At 49.8% G+C, this 25,918-nt stretch overlaps 1 protein-coding gene across 1 annotated transcript; it reads left to right on the top strand.

Moving 5' to 3' along the window:
* On the top strand, positions 1-25,530 carry AXIN2 (axin 2). Its single transcript, XM_050908338.1, has 11 exons — positions 1-21; positions 1,157-2,086; positions 8,113-8,253; positions 13,771-13,873; positions 15,763-15,903; positions 16,111-16,607; positions 16,745-16,927; positions 17,212-17,430; positions 18,029-18,124; positions 19,346-19,513; positions 23,742-25,530. The coding sequence occupies exons 2-11, from the start codon at positions 1,263-1,265 to the stop codon at positions 23,866-23,868; spliced, it is 2,499 nt and encodes an 832-aa protein (XP_050764295.1). The 5' UTR covers positions 1-21; positions 1,157-1,262; the 3' UTR covers positions 23,869-25,530.
* Positions 25,531-25,918: the final 388 nt, after the last annotated feature.

Below are 25,918 nucleotides of genomic sequence, written 5' to 3'. Positions count from 1 at the left end.
GCAGCGAGCTCCGGCTCCGCGGTGAGTGGCAACTTCGGGGGCAGCGGGCTGCGCTCCCGGCGGCTTATTTTTTTTTAAATACGGATTTTTTTTTTTTAATTTTTTTTTTTTTTTTTTTTTTGGTGTGCGCCCCTTGCGGTGCCCGCGCTGCGCGGGCGCGGTGCCTCCGCGGGCGCGGCCGGGGTCGGCTGTTGCACGGGGCTCGGAGGATCCAAGTCGCTCCGGACTTTTTTTTTCCCCCCCTCTTCCCCCCCCCCCCCCCCAGCTCCGGTTCCGACCTCTCTCCTCCCAGCCCGTCGCCATTTCTGGAGCAGGTTTTGATGATGATGATGATGATTTTGCACGCCGGTCCAGCGCCGGGAAGCCCGGCCGGCTGGGGTCGGCGCCGCCCGGGGGCTGCCCACCGTCCCGCCGACCCCCCCGGTGCTACTTTCTATTTATTCTTCTCTTCCCGGCGCCGCGTTTGATGGCTCCGGGGGGGCGCGGGGCCGCCCGCCCGCCCGGCCCGGGATGCCCCGCTGCGCGCAGGTACGGCCGCCGCGCCCGGCCGCGCCTTAATCCCCCCCCCCCCCGGATAATTTTTTTTTCTGGGGGGGTATTCCTGCTCCAGCATCTGGTTTCCGCAGAGAAGCGCCCCAAAAAGCCCTTCTCCCGAGCGGGTGCGCCCCATCGGGGCCGGGGGGGGACACACACACGGGACTCGGCCGCCCCCGGCAGCGCGGTGCTGCTGGGGCGCGCAACGTGCGCGCTGGAGAAGGGCGAGGGGAGAGAGAGGGTATGGGGGGTGCAAAATGGAAAGCAGATGCCGGGGCAGGGACACCCTGTGCTGCCGTGAGCTGTCGGGGGGGGCCGTGCTACCCCCTCCCCCCCCCCCCCCCCCCCCCCTCCCGCCCCAGCCCCGCTAAAAGTGCGCCGGGAGTTCAGCGGAGCGGATCTGATAGTCGCGATCGGGCTGGCGATAGAGCCGCGCTCCCTCTGCCCTGCCTTTCTCTCTCTCCCTTTCTTTTTTTTTTTTTTTTTTTTTTTTGAATGTGAAGAGTTGAAAAGCCTGTTTACTTTTTGTCTTTGATGTTGGGAGGATCTGGTTTTGATTAGATCAATACTCCTTTTTTCTCTCTCTCCCCCCCCCCCCCCTTTTTTTTTTTCCCCTTTGCAGAGAGGAGGCTCAGAGGATCCCCTGCTGACTCCAGGCAGAGGAAGGCAGAGGCACAGGCAGCTCCTGGAGGAACTGGGAGCCCCTCTCCCCATCGGGCTCCGGAGCCATGAGCAGCGCTGTGGTCCTCGCCCACCTCCCAGACCCCAGCAGCAGCTTCAGGGAAGACGCCCCCCGACCCCCTGTCCCGGGGGAGGAAGGAGAAGCACCATGCCCGCAACTCGCCAGCTCGTTTCTCCCCAAAAGCCAAAGCTTCAAGGCCATGCCGGTGCCTCCTGCCCCACGGAGGAATGAGAACGGACTCGGGGAGCCGGAAGGCAGCGCATCTCCAGACTCCCCTCTGGCCAGATGGACCAAATCCTTGCATTCCTTGTTGGGAGATCAAGATGGTGCCTATCTTTTTCGGACCTTCCTGGAAAGGGAAAAATGTGTGGATACCTTAGACTTCTGGTTTGCCTGCAATGGCTTCAGGCAGATGGACCTTAAGGATACCAAAACTTTAAGAGTAGCCAAAGCTATATACAAAAGGTACATCGAGAACAACAGCATCGTCTCCAAGCAGCTCAAGCCTGCTACCAAGACCTACATAAGGGATAGCATCAAGAAGCAGCAGATAGATTCTATCATGTTTGATCAGGCACAGACTGAGATTCAGACTGTGATGGAGGAAAATGCTTACCAGATGTTTTTAACTTCTGATATATACCTCGAATATGTAAGGAGTGGAGGAGAGAATCCTGCTTACATGAACAGCAATGGACTGGGGAGCTTAAAAGTTGTCTGTGGCTATCTCCCGACCTTGAATGAAGAAGAGGAATGGAGCTGTGCAGACTTTAAAAACAAAATCTTGCCTTCGGTAGTTGGACTATCCAGCAAGACGTTGAGGGTTACGGCGAATGTCAGAGCTACGGAAACGATCGAGAACGGATACAGGTAAGGGAACCCCTGGAAATTGTGCTTTGTTTTAACTTTAAGGACACTGAGAGTGCTTTTCGGAAGGCTGTTGGGGTGGCGTGCTGGGGAGCTAGCAGGGAGTCGAGGGGAGGCTGGGCCTCCTGCGGGGCTGGGAGCATGGGTGCTTCCCTGCACCTCCAAACACTGGAATTTGGGGGTGTTGGCTGGGTTTGGGTTTTTTTTTCCCCCCTTAGTACAGAGGAAACCAAGATACTGTGCTCTTAAGCCCTATTGGCTCTTTCAGTTCTCTTATAGATCAAAAACTTCATAGCAACTATGTCCTCCGGACATATGTTAATTATTGGTTCAACTTTCAAACCTATTAAGAGCAGTAGTAGAGTGGATCATATAGGCGCATGAATAATGTAACCTACTAGTTCCCCAACTCCACCATCAACCAGTGTTTAACTACCTTGGTTATGTGGGAAGCAATTGTGCGGTCATGCAGGAGGAAATGTATGCGCTTACTACATCAAACTCTGCAGCTTGCACAGAATCTGCTTTTATTTTGACACTGTGTGTATGTGTGATGTACAGCCTCTCCCATCGCGTTGGGTGTTGGTATCGTGTCAAAGCCATTTAGGGTGGCTTTGAGCCAATGCATACAGGAGGATACTTAAAATTGAGTACTTAAGGTAATGAGGTGTTCCAGGTACAGAGTAATAGTAGATCCTTGGTGCTCTCCTGTAGATCTTTAGTGCTCTCCTGTTGGCCGTGTGCTCCAAGTTAAACTCATTAAAACGTGGTTGTGTCTGATGGCAGCTCACGAGGATGCGGGGAGTGTTGTGTGGTGGCAGGGTCTTCTTGTACCCTTGTCTTGGGGTGCATCTGCATTGCTGAACCCTTCTCTTTTTGTTGGAAATGTTGATGGCACAGCGGTGTGAGGGGGAAGAAAGTAAGAGCCATCTCGAAGTGAAGGGGGGGATGGGAAAGAGAGACTCTGATGAGCAAATGATGAGTTGTATAATCCTCTGAAAATGTATTCTTTCCTCTCCCCACCCTTGCCATAAATGTGGATTGTTGAATCAGGGCTGAGAGGAGAGGGCTCTGCTGGCAGATGTGCGCTCTCCTCTGCTGGCCCAGGAGGTTGGGGTTTGGTATGGTGAGTGTTTGACATCTCGTTTACAGGAATTTTGAGAGTGTGTCTGTGATTCATGGACATCAAAGGGCATCAGGCTTCTCCTGGGGAGGCTTTGCTGGAGCACGCCCTCCTCTCCTGCCCTGCGGAGAGCTTCCAGCTGTGCGGGGCTTCCCGGTGCTGAGCCGCCAGGAGCTGGGAGGGTCCTCTTGCCCGTGAGGGTGCTGCTGAGCCAGCAGCCTCTTTGGTCCTCTCCCTCTCCTGGAGGCCCTCCCTGCCAGCGGAGGGGTGATGGAGGGGTGATGGGCGTGGGTACAGGCAGGAGGGATGCGCTTCGTCCCGGCGTGGCCTCTGGACCTCTCCTGCTGGGGGGCTGCGCAGGGCCGGGGGGGGGGGCACTGGCAGCTGGTCTGTGGAGGACTTGGGTTTTGGGATCCTCATCTCGTGCCTGAATGTTGCTGTCTGAGCATCTGCTGTTCTCCAGAACTTGGTTTGAACTGCTGCCCTTCGCTTGCTTTCCAGGAGGGGGATGTTTGATGCTTTTATCTCTCAGCCTTTGTTGGTATTCAGTGCTGGAAGGGCTTGGCTGTAATGTTCTACCAGAGCTGGAGGCCCTGCTGAAAACCCACATGTGCCTTGTCCAGGAGAGCTCTCGCAGAACGGTGGCTGCTTGCCTGATTAGTGCTGGGGTTTTTTTGCTTTTCTTCTTTTTCTTTTCTATTTTGTCCGGGGATTAATGCAGCTTGCTCCTCACATGTCAGATCTACCCTCCTAGGACATTAGGTAGTGCATTTTGCTTTGTTCACCTTCTGTTGAATTTCCAGGAGCTTTTGCTCTCCATGGGGCCAAGAGATCTCAATGCAAAGAGAGGGAGGTCAAGCTGAGATGCTTCTCAGTTCCTCCCTGCGCTATCCGTTTGTGAAGCCACTTGTGCATGCATGTGCTAGAAGCTGATGAGCATATGGATGGGTTATCTCTCATCACTCAGCGTTTAGGATTGCGTTTAGGATTGGAGCTGAAGCTTGCACAAAGTCTTTCCTGGTGAGTGGCCAAACCACACCTCCCTCCTCGTGTGTGTGATGGAATTAAAGAATTTCTGCTCAGCGCGTTATGGTTTTGAAGTGCTGTGCAGGCTCTTGCCATTCGCTTCGGTGGGTTTCAATGTGATTATGGCAGCGAAAGCCGGGAGCGCTGGGCTGAGCACACCTGATGGTGGGAGCAGAGCAATCTTGGGCCAGCCCGGTATTTGGGTGGGAGACCACCTGGAAATCCCAGGGCACGGAGTCACGGCCAAAACCATGGCAAACGGGAGACCACAGAAACCATACAAGTTGAAAGACTTTGTTTGGCCCCCGCATGAGTGATGGACAGGAACAGGAGAAGTCAAGTGAAAACACAGTGTTTGCACCTGGCTGCAAAACAGGCGTATGCATGCAAACTGCTGGTTGTATATTTGGAGCCCTAATACAGGGAATATTTTAAATGTAGAACCTCCCTCTTGTCCTTCAAAGCGACTCCCCTCCCCTGTAGGTTGTGGTGTGGTTAAAACTGGCCTCCTCACGCTGCGCTGGACCTGGCCCCATGCTCCAGGAATTCCAGCTATTATTTATACGCGCTTCTAAATTTATCACGCACGACTTTGTGTACACAGAGAGTGCTTCTTCCTTTGCAGTGCTGCCGTGTAACGTGGTTTCGTTCAGTCCAAGGTGGACTCATCTGCCTCCCATTAAGCTCTAACATCAGTGGGACTGGCCTTGCTTTGAGAAGGCTGGGGCTTGCAGATGGCCTTCTGCTGGCTCCCAGTGCTTCCTGGCCTTTGAAAGGACCCGCCGGTGGAGCTCCTTGTGTGTGAAGTTATTGGAACCAAGTTTGGCTTCAATTATCAAAGTAAATGATGCCATTGTAAAGCTATGCTTGAAGCAGTGTTCTACAATTAGAGCATGGAAGCTGTGATTAACATAGTTTTGTTAAAATATACTTTTTTTTTTTTCAGGTTTGTGCATGTGTGTGTTTCCTTTTTTGTTTTTAAACCCATGATTGCCCAGTGATGTTTGTCCCAAGAAAATACTTAATGAGATTCAATTTTGCCTCAAAACGATCCTTGTAGATTTTCTTCTCTCTCTGTATAAATCTCTGGTTTGAAGTGCCAGAGTGCTTTTATTTCTAAGAAGCAGAGTTTGACAATAACAAAACCCCACACTCTGAAATTGCACCCTCATAACAGGGGATACAACCAAGAGCCCCTGAAATTTTCATGGCGTTAGAGTACCTCTGATATGCCCACTGCCTAACATAGCATATAGAGAGTTACATGCTGTGTGTCATCACATCAAGATAAGAATAGGCTGAGAAACATCAGACATTCTCCTTGAAGCTCCAGAGCAACTGCTACCTGACAGCTGAAAACACTTTGCATATTGAGTTTGGAGCTGGGGTGTGTGTTTGTGTGTGCAGCATCTGCGGCAGGAGACCACTGCTTTCCACTGGAATTTAAAACCCTTGCAGGCAACTTGATGCATCTGGGTGCAATTACTGTAGTAAGGTGGTCAAATTAAAAAAAAAAAAAAAAAAAAAATTAAACATAGCAAAAGAGCCCCCATTGGTTTTCTTAAGGGATGTGGGGATTTCTGTGGGGCAGTGTGTTGGAGGTGGAGTGTGGGGGCTTACTTTGAAAATATGTCAACTTTAGGGATTTTTTTTTTTTTTTTTGTCCATGAGGTGTTGGTCAGTGAATCGGTGCTGCAGTCCAGTACGGATGGGAAGATGAGTTAGTTCTGGCCACTTTCTCTAATTATATCTCTCCAAACGCTGTGTTTGGACACACCTCCTCTCCCTGTGCCGTATTCATACGGACCCGCTGCCCCCGCCTCTCCAGCAATCCGTCTGCTGGAAGAACATGGCACATCGGCCCTCCTGGATGCAACCAGGGATGGCACAGACACCTCCCAGCAAGGTGGTGGTCCTGTGCTGGGGAGCATCCTGCACCCCTGAGCCTTGTGGTCCTCACGTGTGCTCTCAAGACCTGAGATGATTTCAAATCAAATAGTTTGTAAGAGCTGCATCCCTTACACAGTTGACACAAACGCCCACCAAGGACCTAGGAAGGGTTGCTTGGACTGCACATCCCCCTGAATCAGAGTAGAAGACTACATGGTTTTTAGAGGAACTTTTTTGTGGTAGTAGGATAACTTAGCTTTCACCCACATGTGGAATTAATTTATCTTTGAAGATTTAACTTCTTTCCCGTGGCATTCCGTACTATCTCTTTCCCCCCCCCCCTTCTTCCCAGATATATATTTTTTAACATCTTGATCTCCCCATCAGAAATGCCTTGGCCTCCTTCGGAAAGGAATGCAGCCCCGGCTGGGCTGAATACCTGCCTGCAGCCAGGCCCGCGCCTCTCATACCAGAGAGGCCTATCTTCCCCACCATGCTTCCTCCTCCTTTCTCCCCCCCCCCCCCCTTTTTTTTTTTTTTTTTAAACTTAAGCCTTTGTGGAGGCTCCTGTTTTCGGTGCTGGCGGAGCAGGAATGCGCGGCGGCGGGGGGCGCGGGGTGCCTGGTTGTTTGTGAGGGATGGAGAGCGGGGCGGTGGGAGGACATTGCTGCTCACTTAAACCCAGCTGGTCGCCTCCAGCCCCCATGGGGGCAGGGAGGTGGAAAGCCCATTAAAAAAAACCTGCCGAGCCTGCTGGCACATTCCTTAGGCCCCCAAGTCCTGGGTAAGTGGCCCTAATTATTAAAATCAGCAGTCCTTATCAGATGACAAGGCCTTTTGCTTTGATATACAAAGGCAGAAGCTTAACAACCCCGTCTTTCCCTGGACGAGGAACAAAATGTGCACCTTAACATGCGGCTTTCAAACCTCCCTGCATAATCCCCTTATCGCCTGCTGAAGATATGTATATTGATCCTGGCTGGGAAGTTGGACTAATGGGAGGTAGCGGGCAGGGGGACGCCCAGGTGTCCCTGTCCCCCCCCCCAACCCCGAGCAGTGACCCTGCCATGGTGACCCCGCCACGCTCCATCACAGATCATGTCACTGCCCATGAATTTTTCACGCGACCGCTCTTGGGTACTCAGCTCAAACATCCAGGCTGGGCTTTGGGTTTGCTTCTCCAAGTGAAGCCAAAGGTGTTGGTATCGGTAACGCACGTGCCCATTAGTACAACCTGCTGCTCCTGTCCTCACATCCCCCATCCTCCTCTTCCCCACCCAACTCTACGCACGAAACCACAAGTTGAAGGTTCTTGGGAGTTGGTTGAAGGAGTAGGTTCTCCTAAAAACTGGGCCTTTTTATTGCACGTTTTTATAATGCCAGGAAGATGGCACCCATCTTTGGGAGGCCAAGCCTGAGACAGCAGATTTCAGCCCTGTCCATGCCTCCTCTGATGCATTGTGGTCCTGCTCCAGTAGTTTCAGGCAGTTCTCTTGTTTCAGGCAACACAGATACCGTAACTTGTATTCCCAAAGGGGCCCTAACTCCTGTCTTCAGAGTAGACTTAAGCATTTATTAGCTGGTGCCTCAATGGCTTTCAGTGGGACTTGAGCTATGAACTTCTTGATCTTTTGCCTGCTGATGCCAACATCATGCCAACAGCAAAACTCCTACTGACCTCAGCAGCGCAGCATGAGTCCTTAAGGACCAAGTTTTTGAAGGTATCAAAGTATGTAGAGGTGCTTCCTAGGATTTTCTAAAGCACGCTTCCAATGCTAAAAGCAACATCTTTAACGTTGGACTTTGGGTGTGTTTAGACAGAGTGTGTCCTCGTTGCTGCTGGTCTGAGCAATGGATGGTGAGTTGCTTCTAAAGAGGTTGAGCAGCCAGTATGCATGGTTCCCATAAGGAGAGTGCTACCATGAAACTTGTGTGCTTTCTCTAGCCCAGGACTGGCTGGTAACTAGATTCCTGTTCTGCTTGTCCGTAGGTCCTTCAAGAGGAACGATCCCGTTAACCCATACCATGTGAATTCTGGCTATGTTTTTGCCCCAGCAACCAGCGCGAACGATAGTGAAATATCTAGTGATGCCCTGACGGACGACTCCATGTCAATGACGGACAGCAGCGTGTAAGTATCTTGTGTTGGCCGGGTCCTTTTGGGATGCGCCATCTGTGAATCAGCTGCGCCGATGCACCATGGGGGCTTACGGGAGCGATGGGTCCAGGGTCATCGCCCTGCTTCTGCTCGCCGTTGACTAGGGGCTGCCGAAACTGAGGTGTGCGCCCAAACCGAGAGGTGTAGCAGGGCATGGCAGCCTTGCTCTTCATGCAGTCGCCGGAGGTATCGGATGGAGTAAAATAATGAATCCCTCTATTGCCATTTTGCAACTGCAGCTGAGCAAACATGTTTTCCCCTATGCTAATGCTGCTGCCTGACTAACCCAAGGAGCGTATCTCCCTGAGCCTTTGTCTTAAGGCCAGGCTTCCTTAACTAGTTATCAGTCATCAAAGAGGAGGAGATTACTTCCTGTAGGAAGTACTTTCTGTAATTAAGGTTCATCATTAATGTCAGAATGTACATTAATAGGGCCAGTGACCTGAAGGGGCAAATAGCTGCTCATCTAGTGTGGCTGGGGCAGTCTTCAAAGAGCCATTTGAATGGAGCTGCATGGATCAGGTCTGGGTGTTTCAGGAGCATAGGGATGAGAGAGGATGCTGTGGCTGAGCCCAAGAATTGCAGAATCTGTCTTTTCCTCCCTACTTTGCTGAGAAGTGTGCAACTGGGAGCAAGTTGTTTGACCGTTCTTCCTCAGTTTGCTTTCCCCAGCAGGAGAGAAATGGTGCTTTTGTGTCTGGGGGTAGAGGAAACAGTAAGACTCACTTAGTGCTCCTAAGGACCATTTTCTTCAACTGGGCAGAAGGCAGATGTTGCCATTTGTGTTTCGTGATCTTCACTTAAGTACAAGTGCTCTAGAAAAGCCCACCTGTAAACAGAGTGCTGCGTTCCTGGTCTTCCTCTCTTAGGTGAAACTTCTCCAGTGTCTGTGTCAGACATGTCCAGTGCTTGCTGTGTACTCCTTGGAGAGGTTTGCATGCTGGGTTTTTAAAGTCAGCGTGCGTGATGATGCACAATGGAGAACAGGATTTACCAAAAATCCTTGATGCATAAACAAAAGCTTTTTTTTTTAATGCACATGTGTGTTTTGAACTGATATTATGGAAAAACATAAGTTTGTTGTCCCACCAGATTCCCTTATTGAACAATATTGGCATTAAATAAAAGAGCTGAATCATAGGGTGACTTCTTTATTTCTTCTTACTGGCTCTGGTTGTATGTGATCATGTGTCAACAGAGCATTCATTGGGTTAGTCATTTCTGGACCAGTGTAGGGTCACTTGGGATTCACAGGGCTAGGATTATACCCTCTCTTCACAGCAATGCCAATTGTAGGCCTTATACAGATGAGAGCACTGAGTGAGAAATAAAGTGCATGGTGGATGAAAGGCTTAACTGAATCGCTTTCAGCCCATTGTTAGTCCAGGGGAGCTTAGCGGGGATGAGAGGGCAGCAGCCCGCTTTGAAATTTGCTTGAACAAGTGAATAGGAGCTCCCCATAAAGCAGCGCGTGAAAGGAGCCTGCCTGTTTTTTCCTGCCGTAACAATAGCCCGCGCAGGCTGTGAGAGTTTGGGGAAGCTTGGCTGATTAAACTGCCCACAGCTCCAGGTTGGGGGGCGGCAGGGAGGGCTGGGGGGGAGCGGGACAGTGGAGGTTGGAGGAATATTTCCTGGTGCAGAGCCAGTCCCCTGGGCATCCCCGGAGCCACGCTCTGTCCGCGGGGCCGGGAGCAGACGGGCACGCCGGGCTGTTTGGTGTTTTTGGAAGTGGGAGAGGTAAATTGGCAGTTTTGGAGGCTGGGCTTAAAGTTAAGGCTGATGTAAAACTTCCTTTGCAGAGGCGAAGGGCTGCTGCCAAGATTGCAGTAAAACACGTGGGATTCGCAGCCTCTGCTGGCACCTGGCTCTGCTGGTCGCTGAAGATGCTGTGAACGGGTTTGGGGCACAAACCCACTGTGCTTTCACAGGCTGAGCCCGGGTGCTCTTCTGCCTGCAAGGTTTTACCCTGCTTTAACAGAGGACCTGGGCTGATTCTGTTCTGTCAGTGCGAACGCAGATTAGTTCTTTTGGCTTATATTGGTATCAACTGAAGAGGAAAAACTTGTTCTGGAAAAGTCTGTCAGACATAGCAGTAAAGTGAGGTTTTTTTTTTTTTTAAAAATTCTAAATCTGAACTGTACTGGAATTAGGAGAGGTCTCCAAATAATGCACAATCTGTCTTTTTTATTTTATTATAGATGCCAGGGATCAGTCTGTCCGTATATATTTTGTAATAGCCACAAAGCATCATGCAAATTTATATTTCCATTTCTTGATTGGCGGGGGGGAGAGGAAAGGGGATTTTTTTTTTTTATTTGCTTATATCTTATTTATGGATTTACTTTGGACACAGGGGAATGCTGCTGAGCAAACTTCAAATATTACCTTATCTTACAAACCAGGCTTTTGATGTTGGCAAGATCAGAGGCTTGTTTCAGAGCCGTTGCCAAATGAAGATGGGAGTGAATGCATATGCGCATGAGTCTGATATTTCAAAGCAGCAGTAAAACTACATTCAGGTTAGGTCAGGCACATCTGAGTCAAAAGGCTAAGATAATTGGCTCAGCTTAAACGGCAGCTGACTGGGTAGAAGACTTCAAACTAGTGTTTCCCCCAGAAACAGATTGGCTTAGCCCCAGCCTGGTTAGCTGAAATGTTTATAATTAAACTCTACTATTTAGTGCCTAAACTCTGTAGCTCTTCAGCCCGCAGCTTTTAGTAGCCAAGAAAGTGAGTGCAAATGTTTGCTGCTGGAGCAAGGGGAGAGGTGGCACCTGGAGAGCTGGCGTTAACCCTTGTCCTGCCCCGAAACCTCTGGCCAAGCTCAGTCTTTTCATTTCAAAGGTACTTTCTCCAGGTCCGAGGGGTCTGTTTCAGCATCAGGGTTCCCCCTGTCCCCCATATCTCTTGCTGTACTGAGCCTGGCTCCAGCTCCATCCATCTGTCCCTCCTGCAGTCGAGGATCACCCGTTGTCACCCCTTCAACCCCGGCGTTGTCCATTTTCCCCCTGTTTTATATGGAAGGCCTAGCTTTAGACAGGACTCACCAAAGTGGCTGTAAAAGTCCCTCCTCGTTCCCCAGGCTGACTTTCCTGAGTTGTTCCACAGCCTTGCTATCCCAGTGAAACACCTCTTTTTTTTGAAATCTTTTCTTAATTCTGCACATTGTTGCAAGTTGTAAAACTCTTCTGACAAGGCAGGGCTGTAGAAGCAGGGAGCAGGAGGTTTGATGTGGGGCTCTCCGGTGCAACCGGAGGAGTTTTAGGGGGAAAGAGCAGATTTTGTACCGACCTGAACGAGGGCAAATCTTTACATAAAGTGAGGAGCTGTGCTGTTGGGCCAGCATTGCTTTTCGTCCTCCTTTTCAAGCCACCCTGCCTGGGAATGACCTGAGTCCCTGCTTCTGCTCCATAGCCTGTCCCAGGACTGTCCCTTTGGGCAGAGATGGTCCCCACAGAGCTGGGAGCTTGGGGATACCCGCAAGGAGATGTGCTCCCAGCTCGGTGGCCACAGCAGAGGGGCTGGGGACGGCATCTTGCCCTTGCAGACCTGGAGAGAGGTGGGGAGCGCAGGAGGGCTGTGGGGCTCCCTGTTGTCCTTTGGTCCTGTCCTTGGGTGCCTTGTGTTGAACGCACAGACCTTCAGCTGCTTCCCCGCTCTTCCCCATCTGGCCTCTTGGACTGCCATTTATAGAGGACACCTCCTCTTTAATTGAATATGTTAACGTGATTAGTGCCATATGTATGTATGCATGTAACGTGCTCATGCTGGCATTTTTACTTACCTTTTAAATGCCTGTTTTACTCTTTATTCCATATATTGAAGGTCTTCCCTAAGAGACCCTTATCTCGGTAAGCCTCAGTGAATAAATGCTTCTCTGAAGGTACAGATGGTTTGGTTTTCACCTTAGATTTGCTTTTCCCCCATTCTCCCCCAAAGCTAAGGCATGTCATGTGCCCCAAGTCCTGTTGCCCCATGGGTTCGTGAAGCAGAAATGCTTGGTGGCCACCAGCGGCTGCGGTTGGTGGCCATGGCTGGCTGTGATGGCTGGTGTGTGCTGGGCTGCTTCCCCAGAAAGCGCTCTGGAGCCCTGTGTTGTGCAATGGGGACGTTAGGACAATTAGCTCCTTTCACTTGTAATGTAACGTGCGTTCATGGACCGTGTCTAGAGGAAGCTGATGTTCATCTTGTGGCATCAAGGACTTTCTCTGCGGTCCCAGCGTGCTCTCTCTTATTATAAAGATTTTTCCAAGTTTATTAAGATGAAATTGTTCCGATCTTTCACTCCAGGCTTTGCAGCTTAATCTTGCTCATTAAAACAATTTAATGGCAACTGAACACTTTGGCCAAGATCTTCACAAAGGCCTGCGATAGCGTGCTTCAAACCTTGAGCGCAGAGCGATGGCATCTAATCATCCTCCTCAAGAGAAGGGACCTGGTGTCTCCGGGAAGGCATTCCCTTGCACCTTGTCTCCGACTACGTGTCCAAAGCGTGTTGGTGTGTGCCCACCACCATTGTTGGCTCCTCCAGCAGCAGTGTGGGGCCACCGCTGTCTGCTCGGCCGCCGCCGCTCCTCCTTGGGCAGGAGCTATTTTCTCCACTCAGGAGATGAGTCAGGTGTGGGGGCAGGTGGATGAAAGGGACGGGACCAGAGATCAAGGTTATTCAGCCAGTCTGAGGGAAGGGGTGGAATTAGACATTCAGGATCTCCAGGCATGCTCTTCTGGCTGTCCTCGCTGTCTGTAGAAGGCCCTTTAATCCTAACTGAGGTAATTTTTTGCGTGGCCGGATGAAAACACCCCGTGTTGCCTCGAGCGGGCTGTGCAGGGGGCTGTTCCCACCGGTGCTCCTTGCCTGGTCTCTTCTCATGGCTTCCTGGCCATGAGCTGGCGTGGCCGAGGGGACCAGCGTCGTGCCCGGAGGGTATGGCCCGGCTTTGCTCATGCCTCGCAGCAGCCTGCCTGTGCCGGCCAGCCTCAGGGCAGGAGAAGTATCCTGGACCTTAAGTGGGGCTAGGGATGGGGAGCAGCCTTTTGGTGGCCATCCATCTTCAGCCGCTTCCTTCTTGTTGTTTCCACTGTGCCAACACTCCATGGGGTGTTTCAGAGCTTGAGGAAAGTTGTGGTCTTAGAGAGCGTAATTTGGTGGTGCAAAAGCAACAAAAATAAAGGGCAGAAGCAGGAACCTAGCATTAGAAGGGCCTTTCTGTAAGATGCCTCAGAAGTGAAGCGGATGGGATCTTCCCGTGTGGAGTTGCCTTCAGCTTGCTTTTCAGCTTTTGCTTGATTGCTGCACATCCGTGTAGATGGTGACACAGGCACTTCCCAAGCCGCCAGATGTTTGAGGCTTCAGGTGACGTCCAGAGGGCTCAGCACCTCTGGGAACGTGGTCCTGTGGCGTGCCTGGGTGGTTTCAGAGGCGATGGAGAAGCATCTTGGTTAGAGCATGGGGGGAGCCCCGACTGATGGTGACTTCTCTTCCATGTGCAGAGATGGGATCCCCCCGTACAGAATTGGGAGCAAGAAGCAGCTCCAGCGGGAAATGCATCGGAGCGTCAAGGCCAACGGTCAAGTTTCTCTACCTCATTTTCCGGTAAGTTCAGGTGGGAGCTGCAGGGTCTGGGCTGGCCATGGGAAGTGCTGGGACTGGGAATGGGCACACGCGGAGAGAAGAGAGCAGGGGAGGAGAGCGTTTCCATCCCTATGTGATGCCAGAGAAGAGATGCTGCTTGGTGTTTGGCAGGAGCCACGTGCTCTCAGCATCCTTGCAAAAACCTGCTTGTGTACAGTCACGTTCTGGTCCTTCCCAGAAAACCAGGTGCTAATTAGGGCTTTTCAGTGGCACTGAATTTGTCCTTCTGGTCTGAATCCAAGCAGAGATGCCCTGGTTGGGTCTAGTGAGAGCCTTGGCTCTAGCCACCACCTTGACACCTCCTCCGGTGCCGAGCAGACCGGGGCTTGGCCTCACGTGCATCGCGGGTGGCCTTTGAAAGCACACCGTCTGTAAGCTGGCGGGAAGCAGGATCTCCCAAAAGAGAGACGTTTGCAGCAGATACGTGCCTTGCTTTGAGGGGATCCGATTCGCGGCGTTGCCGTGCTCTCGAAAATTAACTTGCTGACTTGCTAATTCAGTTGACTTGCAGACTCCCGATTCCTGCAGTGAATAAACTGTTTACACAGACAAGTATAAACTTATCTTGTCTTGAGATTAATATCCTAAAATTCCTCTTTCTGCTGTCTTAAGCAGCAAGAAATCATAGATGATATTTCTGGTGGAGCGGGGGGGTGGTTTATGTGGTTTTTCTTTTTGGTATTTTTTTTTTCCCCTTCCTCCCTAAAGAAAGTTCTATAGCCTGAGCTTGTAAATTAGATTATTTTGTCCCAGGGCGTGCAAATCGACTTTCTCTGTAAGGCAGTGCTTTGATCAGGGACTGAATAGAGCCAGCTTGTGTAAGAGTGACAATTTCCAGCAGAGTGGCCTTTTTCTACCCTCACATCATTTCTGGAGCTAAGTGGTTGCCGGAGAGAGGCCCCACCTCATCTGGTGGGTAGTATGTGAAAGAGTTGGCAGTTCAGCTTTCTGCTTTCAGGGGGAAAAAAAAAAAGAGGGAGAGAGAGGGAGAGTGGGGGCGAGGAGTGGGGTGCGTGGGGGTGGCAGGAGAGGGGGCAGAGTTGGGTGGGTGGTTTCTTTTTCCTCTTTTTTTTTTCCCCTCCCCTTTTCCTGCCATGTTTGCTTCTTTTGGCAGAAATTCGCGTTTTGCCTTTTTATATTCTGCACTTGATTTGGAGATGTTCCCTTTTTCCCTTGATAGATCTGCTTGAGGCAGCCAAGCTCAGCAGTGTAGCACCGCTAGCCTGCAGCAGCTTTCTTCATTTTCTGTACAAAGAGATGGAGGGGGGGGAAGAGATCTAGGACACTGTTGAGACAACACTACCTCAAAGGTGCCCAGTGTGTAGCCAGGAAATAAATTACCAGCACTTCTCTGATCTGCAACCGTTTGACTTCTTTTTTTTTTTTTTTTCTCCTTTCCCTTTTTCTCCCCCATCTTATTTTTTTTAATTTCCAACTCCTTTCTGTTTATACTCACTTTATTCCTTGAGTTAAAGTCTCTCCCTCCCACCTCAGAGGTTTTTTTTTTTTTTTTTTTTTTTGATGTTTGACAACAGTCTTTGAAGATTTTCTACTTCAGAGTAGCTACTGATGGGCTGGTTGTACTACAGAGAGAACAAGCGGGGTTCCTCAGAGTGCGACCAACTGCTCCTGCCGAAGGCAAACGCTGGTGGGGAGGATGTCACTCCATGAGGCCACAGCACTAGCTCATAAAAATCCAGAGCAGACCATGCCTAGTTGCGGTCGTCTTTTCATCCAAACATGGAGACACAACAAGCGTAGCGGGGCTGGCGATGCCGCTCCGGCTAAGCGCCCGCACCCCGCGCCGCCCGCTAAATATGCCTTGTGCCTTCTGTCCCCGCTCCTTGTAGAGGACCCACCGTCTTCCCAAGGAGATGACCCCAGTGGAGCCGGCTGCCTTCGCTGCAGAGCTCATTTCCCGGCTGGAGAAGCTGAAGCAGGAGCAGGAAACCATGGACAGTCTGGAGGAGAGGCTGCAGCAAATCAAGGAGGTAGGAGGATTAACCCTCCCGGGGCCGGGCAGAGCTCGCTGCTTGCTGCCCGCTTGGGTGGGTGGGAGGGGGCCGTATCCTGCCCACAGGGAGGAACACATTTCGATTGCACTGCGGTTCACGAGCCCGCGGGGGGGACATCCCGGCGCACGCCTCGCCGGCTCCCCGTCCTCTTGCATTTATTCCTCGCCATCGCTTGGCCTGCAGGACGAGGAGAAGGAGGGCTCGGAGCTTCCTGCCAGCCTGCAGAGCACTCGGGAGATGGTGAACCCCCAGCACACGCAGCACCCACTCTCGCTCCTGCCCTCCGGCAGCTACGAGGAGGACCCCCAGGCCATCCTGGACGAGCATCTCTCCCGTGTGCTGAAGACCCCCGGCTGCCAGTCGCCCGGCATGGGCCGGCACAGCCCCCGCGCCCGCTCCCCTGACCGCCTGCCGATGGGCAAGCTGCAGCCCGGCGTGGCCTTGCCGGCCACGTGCGCCCTCGTGGGTAAGGGATTCATCACCAAGCAGACCACCAAGCACGTCCACCACCACTACATCCACCACCACACCGTGCCCAAGACGAAGGAGCAGATCGAAGTGGAGGCGGCTCAGCGGGTCCAGTGCTGCTGCCCGGCAGGCAGCGACTACTACTGCTACCCCAAGTGCAAGGGCCACCTGAAAAGCACGGACCCCCCTCTCCCTCCACTGGAGCCCTTCGGGTAAGTCACAACCATCTCTCCATTGCACCCACCCCAAACCATCACCCCATTGTCCCCCTGCGATGGGGCTGATCGGGACAGCCCCGGGGCAGCGCAAGGGGGCTAACGGCGGGCTCCTGTCCCCTTCTCGCCATCAGCAGGACGGGGACGCTGCCGAAGAGGCCGGGCAGAGGAGCGGAGAGCGTCGCCCTGCCGGCCGGGGACGGGGGGCTGCCCGGCCCCGGCGGGGTGCAGCTACCGGGGGGCGAGGCGGACCGGGCACAGAACGTCTGGCAGTGGATGCTGGAGAGCGAGAGACAAAATAAGCACAAGCCCCATAGGTAAATATGCAGCTGTCTACAGCAATATCGCTCCCGGTAAATATTTATATATTACATGGGCTGTCTATTTTTACAATCGCTAAAAACAAATGAGACTCTTTGCTCCTCCGGTTTAATATAAAAGCTGTTCCGCAGAACCAGAAAAACCACAAAAATGTCATGTTTTTGGCAATAAACCTCCTTTCATGTTATGACAGACTTTTGAGAGGGAGCGAGCAGAATAGGAGCTGCTATTAAAGTCATATTTTCCAGCTTTTCTAACCCGACTTCTTCCCCTCCCCAAGCACACAAAGCACAAAGAAGGCCTACAGCTCTGACTTCGCCAAGGGGGCCCCCGGCCGCCACCACCCGTGGGGGACCGGCAGCCACCCGCGCGGGGTGCAGCCCGCCCACCCCTTCGTCCAGGACCCCGCCATGCCCCCGCTCACCCCACCCAACACCCTGGCGCAGCTAGAGGAAGCGTGCCGCCGGCTCGCCGAGGTCTCCAAGCCGCAGAAGCAACGGTAACGGCCGCGGGAGGGACGGTCCTGGTCCCGCGGTGGGGTTTGGGGAGCAGCGGGGGTAGGAGAGGTTTGCTGGGTGCTGGTTGTGCTCCTCTTCAGCCGACGCTGGGGCTGATGGCGGGCGAGGCGGTGGGTGAAGGTGGATGGTGTCCTCCCCGGCTAGGTAGAGGGTCAGCCATGGGGCCAGACCATGGGGATGTGTGACGGCACGGCTTGGCCGAGCCCCAAGGATGAGCCTCCTTATTCCAACCCCACCCTACCCTGGCGCAAATAGTTTGAATCCTAGACTATTACTTCCACTCTTTTGATGGCTGTAATTTGCCCATTTTTCCTCTGGGACGGACTCCAGCTACATACCAAGTGGAGAATTGGACTGGTTATCGTTCATTTGGGTATGGAAGGATAAATTAGCCCACAGCATTTTTAATTCTTCCTTTGATTGTTTACAACATGTGAGGGTTGATACAAAGAGCGAACTTAACGACCCACAGGAGACTTCAATTAAGAAGATTGTATTTCAACAATTTTTTTTTAAAAGTTTTTTTTCCCTCTCTTCATTTTCCTTCTTCCCCACTTGCCCTCCCCCTCTCCACTTCAGATGTTCAGCCTCAAATCAGCAGAGGGATCGAAACCACTCCGCTGCCGTTCAGGGGGGAAACACCCCTTTCTGCAATGCAAGTCTAACGACAGAAGAGTGAGTATTGCATGCGCAGAAAAGGATTGGGAAATATATATATAATAATTATATTTTCATTAAATGGATTGCGCTTTGAAAAGAGAGGAAATTCTTATATCTGAAAATTCGTCTTTCAAACATTCTTCTTAAAGAAAGAACAAAACATTTTCAAATCTTGTCTCTGGCTCTTTTTAACTTGCATTCCTGTAAAGTGGACAAAGATTGGATTAGTCTAATTACAGGATGGTTCTTTTAACAAGAAATCTGCTACAGAGAGGTCTAAAATGGCCTAAATAATTAAAGTTTTCTTTCTTACCCTCTTCATCTTAAGCAATGAGTAATGTTTGAAGTCCAGACTGAGCCACCTGACTAGAGCCTTTCATTTTTAATTGGTTGACCTTAAGTCCACCAGCTGTCTTTGCTAGCAGCTTTTTTTCTGAAGCCACTCTACAAAGACTTAGAACAAATTAGGAAGACTAAATTACTGCGGACTAACACTTTGTGACCTTTTGACATGCCAAGTGTACATTGCCTCAGAAGCAGTTGTAGATTTGGCTGCATGGTGTTCACTAGAGCGTTGCCATTTTGCTGGGTAATATTGTTTTAATTATTCTTTAAGAAGGGTTTCTTAGTGCAAATGACAAGATCCAGTTAATTTTATCCTCACTGGGAAAAATAAGATTACCTGTGTACTTCAGGTGAAGAATCTGGCAGTGGTTTTGCTTTGTTAGCTGTTGGTGGTTGCAGGTGGTTTCGTGCAGGAGAAGGAAGCTTGGCAGATGCTTTGTAAGAAGGCAGATGAAACGAGCCTTTTAAAATCAGAGGTGTGCAATACTGGGGCTCGCTAGGTAGAGGTTAGCTCATGGTGAGCCATACGCACGCTCACCTGGCCTGCGGTCCTGCTCTGATGCTTCCAGCAAGCATCTAACCTCCATCCCTCAGTTCTCCCATCCATAGCATGGTACGAGGTCTCTGCTGCCTGCGGCTGGGTGCTTTGCGATGCCACGATTCCCACCATCGCAGCGAGCAGGAGCTGTTGGGGGAGCCCAGGGAAAGGCTGTGCAAACGCAGCATGACAAATTCACGGCGGGGACAGGAATGTCTGACTTTTTGGGTCACGCCCAGGGTATTTCTGACCAGCGTTACGTGTCGCAGAAACACTGCTGGATTGAGTGCGGTGAAACGGCCTGTTCTCAGATGGAAAAATAGAGGGGTTTGTGTGTGTTTTCTGTTTTTCAGTCACAAAGAGCCAAAGAAACTGCCAGTTGTTCACACCTCTCAGTCTAGTGAGTTGGTTGTCACCTATTTTTTTTGCGGAGAAGAAATTCCCTACAGGAGGATGTTAAAGGCCCAGAGCCTGACACTGGGGCACTTTAAAGAACAGCTGAGCAAAAAGGGAAATTACAGGTAAGAATCTGTGATTTGTTTCTTCTTTAGTATATTCTAATAAGTCAAAAGAATCAGCAGATATTTTGCAAGTCTACCCGCCATGATGCATTTACCTGGCTTTTCGGAGGCCGTAGATCTTATTCTCTTCCCACTCAAACCAAGAGCAACTTGGAGATGGAGAAAGGGGCCCTGAGCTGCAGCTTGGCTGCAGGGCCACCTCCTCTCCATCTCCCTCCCCAGCCTCCTCCCCCAGTTGCGTAAGGATGCAGACTGGCAGGCTTCGTGCTCCAGCCCTTGTCCAAAAGAACTTGAATACCAGGGAAAGCTGGGATGGTCCTGTGGCGAAGGCACGGAGCGGTGGGGTTCGGTTTCCAAACTGGGGTCAGCATTCATCTTGGTGCTGGCCTCCTGCTTTGCCTACTCATTATTTCATTTTTTTCATTTTTAATTTTTTGGTTTTTTGGAACGGTGTGGCTGTAAATGGGGTCAGTGAAAGGTTGGGATGTTGCATCTGCGTGGACATGTAGCTGAGATGCAGGAAGCTCGCTTTTCTCTTCCTTAGGGAAAAAACCTCTGCCCTGCAGGGAAAGCTCCACCAGCGATACCGAGTTCCTCCTCAGAAACGCCAACAAACCCTGCCTGTCTTGTTTCCAGGCCCCAGCTCCCAGTTTAACCAGTTTGCTGCTTCCCCTGCTCTTCTAGTTCCCATGGCAGTAGCTTCACGTTGGCTGTTTTTGCTGTACTTTCCCAGCGGATCTGGGTGCTAGTGGGATCATCTGTTGGCCACTTCTCCTGCAGGGTGAGCAGGAGAGGGAAGTTCCAGCTCTAAGTTTTGAATTTGCACTGAATTTGGTGGTGCTTCAAAGAGCCAGAAGGCTTGCCCTGTAACTGCCAGCCTCTGATTTAACCTCCAGATGGTCACGTAGGTTTGGTACGAGGACTTTCCAGCTGGTGCTCCATCACTGGCCTGTCTCTAGCTTTGGAAAGTCCATCTGTGCAGATCAGAGGCAGGTCACCCCGGGGTGCTTTCAGGCTGGGGGATGCCGAGCTGGGGTCTGTCTGTGGCTCTCGCACAGTGGGGCTGAAATAATGCCAATCTTTCCCCAAAACCATCTTTGCAGCCCGCCCAGCTGCCATCAGATGGCAGCAACCTGCAAGTGCACCCAACAAACACCTGGACAACCTCCAGGAGAGGTTCCTGGGCTTCTTGCACTGTTGCGCCATTTTCCAGCCCTTAAAGCCTCTCCTGGCCCGCTGTGCTCCTCCTCCGGCTGATGCAGCCTCGTGCCCCAGTTGCAGACCAGTTTTCCCTGGCCTCACCGCTTGGTCTGCCGCTGCTCCAGTGGCTGTGTAGTCCCGTCCCCCCCACCCCCCAAAAAAATCCTTTTTTGTTTGTTTGTTTGTTTTCTATGACATTTTTTTGTGCGATGCCCGAGTGCAGGAATAGGCTGCTAAAACCTCTGTGGCCCAAAAGCCCCTCCAGGTACAATTATTTGTGCCTTGTCAGACTGTAATTACTTTAGAAAATGTTTTTAAGTGACTGACAAGGATGAAACAATGTTTTGCTTAGATCTCACCCCTTTACACCTGGGTAAAGACAATACAGAAATTTATAAAAGGAACTTGGGTATGTGCCCAGTATTTTATCTTGCACAGACACAAGGTGAAACTAATTACACAAATGTGTGTACCTCCAGGGAATCATTTTGATCTAAGCTTTGACTTTTGGCTGGACTTTGAGTGAAACTGCGGGTGACCTTCAGGGAAGAGGTCCGCAGTGCCCGGAGTAGCGTGTGTGTTACGGGGAGGCACTAACTAGGCTGCTTTGGTCACATCTGGCATTGATTTCTTTTTAAGGCACATTTAATAAGTATGTCTTTGAAGCCGTTGCCTTTCATTTAATGCACAAAGACATGCAGAAATGCTCCGCTCTCCAAATTCTTTATTGATTGGATCAGTTTGCGAGGCGGGTATCTCGGGCTCCCGCGATGCCAGAGCCGCACGGCCGGCCCCGCCGTGGGGCAGCCACCGGGAAATCACCGCTTTGCTTTCCTCCCTCCCCCCCCCCCCCCTCCAAAAAAGAAGGAATTAAAGCAGTGATTTAATACTGATGGCGTTAACAAAAAACAAACATACACGCACAAAAAAACTGGGTGGTGTCGGGTAATCTGAAGATGGCAGCGGTTCAAAACAGAGCTGTAACGCCAGGCCTGCTCGCCTCGATTGGTGCCAGATGTCCCAAAAAATAAAAAATAAAAAAAAATAAAAAAAGAGCAAAGCTTGCCACATAAAATATGTTTCGATGGAAAGCCCATTTCTGAGCAAATAAGAGCAGAGTGACTTGTTTGAAGATGTTGTGGGGGAGGATTTTTTTTTTTGCTTTGCCTCTTCTTTTTCTTTTTTCCCCCCCTTTTCTCTGTGAAATAAGGTTGTAATTATGTAAAAGGTCATAGCGTGTTTTCTCAAATAAAAATTTTGTAAACACAGCCAGCGCTTGGGCTTGTGGAGGAAGTTATTGGGAAGAGCGGCTGTTATCTGGCGAGGGGTGGAGAAGGGGAAAGGGAAGAGAAAGTTCTTTGTAATTCATTCAAACTTTCCTTGGTTTTTTTTGGTTTTGTTTCAAGGCTGCTGGCCTGGGGAATTGTGGCCTTGACCTGCAGCATGAAAGTTGGTGGGAGTTGGGCCATTGACTTCAATGAGTGCAGGCTCTGAAGGACTTAAATAAGATGTTTTTCCTTGCTGAGCCATTAAAGAAGCAACATGTGTCAATTCAGCTTGGAATGACTTTACAAAAATAAATCCTAACCATACCTTGACTAAATGGAACTGGTTTCGTCTCTTTGACTAAAAAGCCAGCTTTTATCCCCCTACCAAAATAATTTTAACGTACCCTAAAAAATAAACAGATTTGCAGGCCGTTGTTACTGAGTATTTTAAAAATGTGTAATAGAGCAGTCACTAAAAAAAAAAAAAAAAAATCAAATTCTAAGACCTTGCTGTGGCTCTTTCAGTTTTAATAGTAAAAGTGAGCTTAATTTGATCTCCTCTCCCATCCTAAAGAAATAGCAATTGCAAAACCCTTTCCCCTAGCAAACATCTGCCAACCTCAGTTGCCTGGAAACTACAGGGGAGGGGTGTGGGAGGGGTTAATTTTTTTTATATTTTTCTTTGTAATCCATCTGATGAAGGTTTTTCCATCCCTGGCGATCAGATGGCAAAGCACTTTTTTCCAAGGGAGCAGGCATGTCCGAGGAGGTGTGCGGCGGCAGACGGACAGGCTCCCTAAATGCTACCCCTCTGAATGGAAGCCCTTCATTTGTGCATATGCAATTAAGCAGCCTTAGAAGGAAGAAAGCTCCAAACGGGATAAAAGGAACCTTTAATCAAGAAGCTGAACGGTCTAATTCAGGATAATAGAGGGGTCCTTACTGTTTGACACAGGAGGGGTGGGGGTGCTTTTTGTCTCTGAGAGCCTTGGCTTCATGATCTAACGACCCGGAGCAAAAGAGCAGGAATGCAGGACACTGCTACTTGACCTCCCCGTGTCACGTCCTGCAGGCTGGACCAGGGCTGCTCTGCGCCTCCGACAGCTCGGAAGCGTCGGGAAACAAATACAGGAGTTTCTGTCACTGAAAATGGATACGTGAATTAGGCATTTGGTTGTTTCGAATGTGAGGCTCCCAGGTTTTTTTTTCAGTAGGAGTACCGCAGAGTTTCAGCTTTTGCGTTGCAGGAAGCTGGGATGGTTTTCTTTTAATCCATCCGTATGCCTAAAAAGCCTCTCCTTTTAATAACAGTTGCTAATTTTAATGTTGGGCTGCAGCTTTGAAACAAGAAAACACATGAAAGAAAGAAGGTGGGGAGAGAGGGGAACCTTAAGAATGCTTTGCTTTGAAATTCTATTTATTTATTTTTTAAATAAGATATTTGACCAGAAATCACCGCGCTTTCTAATTTTCTTTACGGCTGAGGATATCCACTGCCAACGCATATAATTTACTCACTGTAGAAGCTGCTGTCACCGCTGAGGAGCCCTGTTCCCTCCGTCCCATCGCCATCCCTGCAGCCCCGGGGCTACTTTCATGTTGCTGGACCTGAGCAGCCCTGAGGTTTTCCTGGCCACGCTGGGCGCTGGAGGAGCATCCTAGGAGGGAGAGATTGGAAATATTGTGGTTAAAAGAACTGCCAAAGCATCCTTTGCTTTACCTTTTGATTTTTAACTGTGTTTTAATTCTCCTTACCACAGATACTACTTCAAAAAAGCAAGCGACGAGTTTGACTGCGGTGCGGTGTTTGAAGAGATTTGGGAAGACGAAACCATCCTGCCGATGTACGAAGGAAGGATTCTTGGGAAAGTAGAAAGGATCGATTGATGGCATCTGTTTCTTAAGAAAAGTTAAGCTAGAAAAGCCTTTGGAAACACAACAGTAGTGATGACAAGGAAAGAAAAAAAAAAAAACCACCTCTGAAGGAAAGTTTTGAACCAATGAAGAAAAAAAGTGAAGTCTATGAAGACTTTGCTGAATTAGCCTTAGAGGAAAAAAAATGGCATTTATTATTCATGAGTTGGGTACTGAGATGATAAAAAACCCTGAACTATTTATTAAAAACATGACCACTGTTGGCTATTGGAGATGCAGACCGTGTTCGAGAGACTTCCATACATAATATATGATTTCCTGGGGATCTGAAATCTATGGACTAAGAGAAACTGTGTATAGCTTACCTTAACAGTAATCCTTATTGATATTTATTGAACAGTCTGTTTTCCCTTAAGTCCAGTTTTTGGATATGCTGCTTTAACAATGGAGAAGAGAGGGGCTGGGAAGTGGGGTGATGGGAGGAAGGATTATTTTATTTTTTTATATCGTTCCCACTATCTAAAAGTTAGGAGTTCGGCTGTGAGCGCATTTGTGATTTTTTTTTTGAAGGGGGAGGAGGGAAGGAGTGACGTTGTGCCCAGTATTTCTCCGAGTGAAGATAAAACTTTAGAAAAGTAATAATAATAAAAGCGGAAATAAAAATACTGTCTTACCATTCATCTAGAGACCGGTGCATTTTAATCTATGCTGCTCTAATTTGAAATAAAGGTCTTAAGCGTTAAATATGTTAGATGCAATATAACAACAGCAACTTGTTATTTTGTCCATGGATTTCTGCGGTGTGAGGTTTTTGCTTTGCTGCTGTCAGTGCTGAGGGTACCACGTGGTGCCCGGTGCCTCTCTCGGTTGAGGCAAGGTAGAGCAAAACCCTGAGCCTGGGAGAGCTGTAGAAGAAGCCATCCAGTTCCCGTTTCCATACTTAGCACACCAAAAGGACACGTTGCAAAAGCCAGGTTAAAAAACCCGTGTGTATTCCACATAGCTAGCTAATTTGTTTAGCCATACTACTTCGATGTCAGCACAACTTGTATTTCAACGACATGTAACTGCGATGGGGCATATTGTCAGATCGGTGTGGAGCGCGTGATTCGTTGTGTGGTGGTTTTTGGTTGGGTCTTTGGAGGTTTTTTTGGCCTTACCTTCACAGCACCCATGTGAGCCCGTGGGAGATGTGGGCGAAGGCTCTCTGCAACCCTTGGCAGAGCTTCGTGTCTGCGTGTGCGTGGGTGTTGGGACAGAGCGACCCTTTCCCGAGGAAGACCTTGCATTTCTACAGTTGAGTTTTGTGTTGATTAAGTTAATCTGTGCATTCTGTTTGCCATTGCTACTTTGTATAAGTCTGTATATATTGTAGAAAATGTATGGTGAAAATATTAATACACTATCTCTAGTGTTTTTAAAATTTAATCAGTACAGTACCTGTGCCTGCATGGTGTTACGAGACCATGCGTCGCCCTATATTCAGGGTTCAAGCTCTCCCTTGTTTGTTTAAGGGGTTTATGTATAAATATATTTTATGCCTTTTATTACAAGTCCTGTACTCATGACTTTTGCCATGGCATTTTGTTCTACTTATACTGTAAATTATGCATTATAAAGAGTTTCATTTAAAAAAAAAAATTACTTGGTACAATAATTATTGTAATTAAGAGATGTAGCCTTTATTAAAATTTTATATTTTTCAAATTAATATCGTCTGACTTTTTTTTTCCACCCTTAATGCCTGAAAAGGTTCCTTCTCATGTATGGTGGTAGCGGGAAACAGCAGCTGAGCTCTGCCCTGCCCTCTCCCTCCCCTGCCTTGGCAGGGGCTGTTCCCGCTGGGAAGCGGTTGCAGCTCAAGTAGGCAAAGGCAAAGGCTGGGGCCGCACTTGAGTGCGACGATTAAATCATTTACAGCTCCTTCAGGTAACTCAGCTACAAATTTAGCACAGCCTTATTGCCCAGACTACACCGCCAAGCCTACCTGGTGGGGAGAGGCCGGGCCGACGGAGGAGCGGGGAGTTTCTCTTGCTCTGTCCGTGGGCTCATGAAGCCAGGG

This window comes from Gymnogyps californianus, chromosome 19 (genome assembly GCF_018139145.2).
Source record: "Gymnogyps californianus isolate 813 chromosome 19, ASM1813914v2, whole genome shotgun sequence".
Taxonomy (NCBI): Eukaryota; Metazoa; Chordata; class Aves; order Accipitriformes; family Cathartidae; genus Gymnogyps; species Gymnogyps californianus.
The sequence above is the reverse complement of the archived record's forward strand: the minus strand, read 5'-3'. Positions and strand labels throughout refer to the sequence as shown.

Coding starts and splice junctions, on each gene's coding strand:
- AXIN2 (XM_050908338.1), top strand. CDS start 1,263: ATGAGCAGCGCTGTGGTCCTCGCCCACCTCCCAGACCCCAGCAGCAGC. Junction 8,254..13,770: donor TCAATGACGGACAGCAGCGT/GTAAGTATCTTG, acceptor TTCCATGTGCAG/AGATGGGATCCCCCCGTACA. Junction 16,928..17,211: donor AATAAGCACAAGCCCCATAG/GTAAATATGCAG, acceptor CCCCTCCCCAAG/CACACAAAGCACAAAGAAGG.